The following is a 6,000-nucleotide window of genomic DNA, read 5'->3' on the forward strand; positions in this document are numbered from 1 at the left end:
TAGCTGATGAACATAGGAATGTAAAAGCTGGCAAGGGTGGGTGGGTAACAATGGGCTATTAAGGATGTGAGTGGCCTGGTAACCACTTTAGGCTTCCTTGCAAAGCTTAGCTGTCTTAATTCATGGTTGATTTCATATTCTTTTTCCAGTGGAACATCAAGTCTGATCTGGCTTAGGGCTGAAACGCACGAAGATAAAGTTGATTCCGAAGGTTTCCATATCCTCTCTCAAGCTGAGTCTGGGATTTTGTAAGGAAACATTTGCTGCGTCTTCGGGTGTGGGTGTCAGTTTCTGATCTAAAACCTCCCAAATTCTTCTTCCCAAATGAAATGTTTTATTTGGTCAGCAATAAAACATAAGAAGAGCCATGTTGAATCAGATCAAAGACCTGTCTAGTCCAGCTTCAGATTGTCATGGGGCCAACCAAGTGCTCTTGGAAGCATTCAAGAAGCGTTAGGGTTGCAGCCATTTTCCCACTTGTGCTTTCCAGCAGCTGGCATTTAGAGACACATTTGTCTCCAACGGCGGACATATAACATAGCTATTGTGGCTAGTAGCCACTGAATTTGCCCAATTCCCTTTTAAAACCATCTAAGTCAGTGGACATCACTACATCGGGTGGGAACAAGTTTAACCCTGTGCTGTGTGAAGAAGGCCTTTCTTCTGCCTGTCCTGAATCTTCTAACATTCAGCTTCCTTGGATGTCCACAGGTTCTAGTTGAAACAAAATAAAAAATTTCCTTCCAGTAGCACCTTAGAGAAGAACTAAATTTGTTATTGGTATGAGCTTTCGTGTGCATGCACACTTCTTCAGATACACACGAAAGCACATCCCAATAACAAACTTAGTTGTTCTCTAAGGTGCTACTGGAAGGATTTTTTTTATTATTTTGTTTTGACTATGGCAGACCAACACGGATACCTACCTGTCACAAGTTCTAGTGTTATGAGGGAGAAAAACTCCTCTCTGTCCACTTTCTCCAAGCCATGCCCAACTTCATGTCCCTCTTATCATGTCCCTGCCTCTTACTTGCCCTTTTCCCAATTTAAAAAGGCTTAAAAGTTGTAAACTTTCCTCACAGGGAAATTGTTCCAACCCCTAAATCATTTTGGTTATCCTCCTCTAAAAATGTTACGGCGCTACTAGTATCCTTTTTAAGGACATGTGCTTTGTTTCCCTTCTGTTTCTTTCTTCTTTGGGTCACCTGCCATCTGTCAAAAAGTAAAGGCAAAGGACCTCTGGACAGTTAAGTCCAGTCAAAGTTGACTATGGGGTTGTGGCGCTCATCTCCACTTTCAGGCCGAGGGAGCCGGCGTTTGTCCACAGACAGCTTTCCGGGTCATGTGTCCAGCATGACTAAACCGCTTTATTGTCCCCAGCTAGGGACATGAATTGAAACAGCCTACCATGTAAGACATCATAAGGCAAAATCCCTTTCCTCCCACAGGTGGGTTTGCCAGACGAATTCTCCATGCTATGATATTGTCCCCCAGGGTCTGGCTGCTCCTGATTATTTCTTTGTGGTGGAAGTATCAAACAGGTAGGTTTGAGTTTTTAAAATGTGTTTGGTTCATTTTAAAAAGAATTAAATTAATTTACAATTGAACTGAAATATACTGATAAGCTACCTTTCAGCCATAAGAACTCCTGAGCACAAGTTAAAACAATTCACAATCAAAAGGTGGTGTTCAACTTGAGTTTTACGCAGACTAGACTCATTGAAATTAATGGCCTTACTTAGTCATGGGGACGGGAGAAAGCACCACTCTGAAAGCATGGAGAAGAAACATGGTTTGGAAGGTAGTGGACCAGGAGATGAATGTTGTGAGAAACCAAGAAGAGCCTATGTAAAGATCTAAGCACTGGGACAGCTGTAAACAGCAATTGACCAAAGCCAAGCTGGCCTGCTCAGACCAGTAGTCAAGTGACGTCCTGCCTCTTTTGCTTCCATAGGGGTGTCGACGAATCCACCTACTGTGATTATGCCTTGGAGTTCATTATCCATGTCCATGGCTTGCGCCTCAGCCCCACCCGGGCCATCTTTCTCTTGAAGGTAACAGCCGCCGTGCCTTGAGCATCTTCATTCTTTCTGTATGGAGGCTTTGCTTGATGACCAAAAGGACATCAGGGTCAACACCATGCAAGTCTCCCTGTAGAGGGCATATATGGAGTGCCACACTTGAAAAAGCCCCCCCCCCCCCAGCCATCTAGTCATGACAGACCCCCTATACTTCAGGGGGGCTCAGGTGATGGCCAGCTTAATGTGGAATAAAGTGGCCCTATGGATACCCAAGTTCAAAGACCTTCCAAGTCCCGCCAGGACCACATAACACCAGTTCTGAGAGATCTGCATTGGCTCCCAGTACGTTTCCGAGCGCCATTCAAAGTGTTGGTGCTGACCTTTAAAGCCCTAAACGGCCTCGGTCCTGTATACCTGAAGGAGCATCTCCACCCCCATCGTTCTGCCCGGACACTGAGGTCCAACACCGAGGGCCTCCTGGCGGTTCCCTCATTGCGAGAAGTGAGGCTACAGGGAACCAGACAGAGGGCCTTCTCGGTGGTGGTGCCCACCCTGTGGAACACCCTCCCATCAGATGTCAAAGAGATAAACATCTACCTGACATTCAGAAGACATCTTAAGGCAGCCGTGTTCAGGGAAGTTTTTAATATGTAACGCTGTATTGTTTTCAACACTTGATTGGGGGCTGCCCAGAGTGGCTGGGGAAACTCAGCCAGATGGGCGGGGTATAAATAATAAATTATTATTATTATTATTATTATTATTATTATTATTACTTCAGGCTATAAAGATGAGAACCAGCTGTGCTTGTAGCATAGCACCGTAGAAGACTGAATGAAGGCAGTATACCTCTGAAAACCAGTTGCTGGGAATCACAAATGGGGCAAATGCTATTGTCTTGCCTGGGGGCTTCTCATTGCCATCTGTTTGGCCAAAGTGAGTATAGAATTGTTCTTCTCACCATGGCCAACCAGATCTCCCTGGGAAGCCCGCAAGCAAGCATAAGAGTTGCCTCCCCACTTGTGATTCAAAGCAAATGGTATTCAGCGGCTGGTTGCCTCCAACAGTGGAGGTAGAAGGTAGCCGCCGTGGCCAGTACCCACTGACAGCCTTATCCTGCATAAATTTCCCTACCCTGTTTTAATGTTGGCGGCCATCAGTATGTCTTGTGCAAGTGAATTCTGCCGTGGGAACAAATGCCATAGTTCTTACCACGCTTTGTGCCGTTTAGGAAAAGGGAAGCAGAATGGCAGGGAGTGAGAATAGCTGGCCAAACCCAAACAGAAACAATCGTTCTAGGAGGGAGGATACACTGCAACACCCTTGTTGCTGATCCCCTTGGTTTTATCTTTTGCTAGCCTGAATAACCTTCATCCGCAGAAGGGAATGAACATTTGTGTGCAGTCCCACATTCCTTTCTTGCTCCCTCTCCTAGCAATTTTTGAGGTTTCTGTTCACATACAGGTATTGCTAACAATTAGGAATTAACACTAATTGTTAATTAGCGGGGACGCGGGTGGCGCTGCGGGTAAAACCTCAGCGCCTAGGACTTGCCGATCGCATGGTTGGCGGTTCGAATCCCCGCGGCCGGGTGCGCTCCCGTCGTTCGGTCCCAGCGCCTGCCAACCTAGCAGTTCGAAAGCACCCCCGGGTGCAAGTAGATAAATAGGGACCGCTTACCAGCGGGAAGGTAAACGGCGTTCCGTGTGCTGCGCTGGCTCGCCAGATGCAGCTTGTCACGCTGGCCACGTGGCCCGGAAGTGTCTGCGGACAGCGCTGGCTCCCGGCCTCTAGAGTGAGATGAGCGCACAACCCTAGAGTCTGTCAAGACTGGCCCGTACGGGCAGGGGTACCTTTACCTTTACCTAGGAATTAACAACCACCTTCTCTCTTTCCCCCCTCTCCGCTCCAAGGTTACAGTAGCCATCATCCTTGGCTTGCTTCTTCTATACATAGTGGTTTACATGACGGGCCCCTTGGTCAAGGCCTTATTCAACAAAACATTCCGGAGATTGGAGGAAGCTTTAGCTATGCGAATAGGTGAGTTGGCAACAAGCAGGGGCACTAAGGAGGACAAAACCTCCTTGAGACTTCTGTTAGGGAACCATCTGATAGGGAAAATGTGATCTCTTAGCAGGAAGGCCAATTTTGGTTTGCCTTAAGGACGTAGGTCTGCCAGTCTCAACAACATGGGAAGATGTCATTTGTATCTTGAGGAGGCAGGGATATGGCTAATCCTAACTCACCAAGAGGGGAGAGGAGAGGAGGCTGAGGGAACACATCACAAGAAAGGGTGTTTGAAATGGGGTGAGGGGCTGCCGGCTCTGCAGGCGAGGGGTGACATAGCTGGGCTTCAGAGCGTGTTTCTCCACAGGGTTGCTGCAGAAAGAATGTAGTTGGTCAAGGGAGCTGTGGACTCAAAAAGGTTGAGAACCTCTGCCCTAAACTGTTGGAATGGTTTAAAAGGGCATATTCAGTGTAGGAGAGGCTGGGCCAGTGCAAATAGGAATGAAGTAGAAAGAGTGAACAATCTCCTGTCAGTTGTGGATTTTTGAGGAGACCCTCATGGGAGCCATTGGTGACCCTTGGCCTATGGTCACCTAATGATTTAGCTCAACTGTACTAGGGCAGGCAGGCACACTTTCACAGATGCTGTACCAGGCCTGCCTCCCTCTTTTTTTGCTTTGCTAGTCCAAAAACTGAGACTACGCATGCTCCATGGAACCAGTTTAACAGTCAACGTATTGAGCCTCTCAGCTTCTTGTGAGTTACATCTTCAGCTATTTCTGGAACCATTTGAATCTCTCTCTCTCTCTCTCTCTCTGCTGCCAGAATCCAGCCTCACCTTCTCATCTTCATTCACCAGTCAAGGATCCCTGCAGCACTTGGCCTCTGAACTCAGCGGGATCAGTTCACCACAATCACAATCCCCGAAAGGGCCTCCCCAGTCAAAAACGCGCTAATGTCAGCTACAGCTTCCAGGCCCTTTCTGCCATTAGCCCTGCACTGTGTCTGGGTGCACCATCCCTCTGTGATTCTCCTTCCTCTGATGAGCTTGCAAAGGGCTCCTCTTTGCTTGCAGTGTCCTGACATGGAGCAAACAACAGCCACCTTGGACATAACAACTGAATGACATCTGAATCACAAAGCTTTAAAAAAACCACAAAACACGGTGGTCTGTGAGCAAGTTGTTCAGTTGGCCCATTTGCAAGATGCATGGGAACCGTTCCAGAAAACTGTGTCAGTAAAACCACCAAGACCAGTTGGTGGGAGATACCCAGAGACTACCCAGTTTCAACTATATCACCCTAGGCAGCACCTTTTTGCTATTCCTCAAACCCCTTTAGTCATCTCAGGTCAATATGTAATGTATTCCATTGCCCTGATGCTTTCTCAGCTGCTGTGTATCATCCTGACGCTAGAAAGCAGCTGCAGAATTAAACCGGACAGGCCAACTTAACCAAAAAACCTGATTGATCCACCTTACACATGACAAGTGCCTGATCCTGTACATGAAACTCCAGGCCTGCTTTCAGCTTAACATCTGCCTGTGTAGAGGCAGTTTGTGAATGAATGGAAAGCCATTGCACCTTTCCCCAGTCATTTCTTTAAAAAGGAGGCAGATAATCCTTTTTACCAATTTTCTTATCTGTCCACTTAATGTTGTTGTTAGTTTTTGATGGTCATTCCAAGACGTTACATGGTTCATTAAACATTTGATTGCTGTGCAATTTGGTTGGTAAGGAGTATCTTTTGTCCTCCAGTGAGTGCAGAACATAAAGGTGGAAAGTCATCAACTTCTCATTGCACAGGTCTGACCTGTGAGCATGTATTGACACACACAGAGACACCCCAGTCAGGACAGGAGCAAGGATTGCCGCCCCCCCCCCCATGCACTCCCACATGAATTTAAAAGCATGCAAGTTTCATTTTATAGGCAAATTCTTGGGGATCAGGAAACTGCAAGAGGGTTAGCTTG

At 47.0% G+C, this 6,000-nt stretch overlaps 1 protein-coding gene across 6 annotated transcripts in view; it reads left to right on the forward strand.

Moving 5' to 3' along the window:
- Positions 1-5,752, forward strand: part of CATSPERG (cation channel sperm associated auxiliary subunit gamma) — a 48,097-nt gene extending 42,345 nt beyond the window's left edge. For all 6 annotated transcript variants that reach the window (XM_083626863.1, XM_083626862.1, XM_083626859.1 and 3 more), the window contains 5 exons: positions 150-248; positions 1,449-1,541; positions 1,955-2,054; positions 3,935-4,061; positions 4,854-5,752. In XM_083626863.1, coding sequence (XP_083482989.1) covers positions 150-248; positions 1,449-1,541; positions 1,955-2,054; positions 3,935-4,061; positions 4,854-4,984 — 550 coding nt within the window. In that variant the 3' untranslated portion in view covers positions 4,985-5,752. The remainder of the gene's footprint in view (positions 1-149; positions 249-1,448; positions 1,542-1,954; positions 2,055-3,934; positions 4,062-4,853) is intronic.
- Positions 5,753-6,000: the final 248 nt, after the last annotated feature.

This window comes from Podarcis filfolensis, assembly GCF_964270895.1.
Source record: "Podarcis filfolensis genome assembly, chromosome: 8".
NCBI classification, from domain to species: Eukaryota; Metazoa; Chordata; class Lepidosauria; order Squamata; family Lacertidae; genus Podarcis; species Podarcis filfolensis.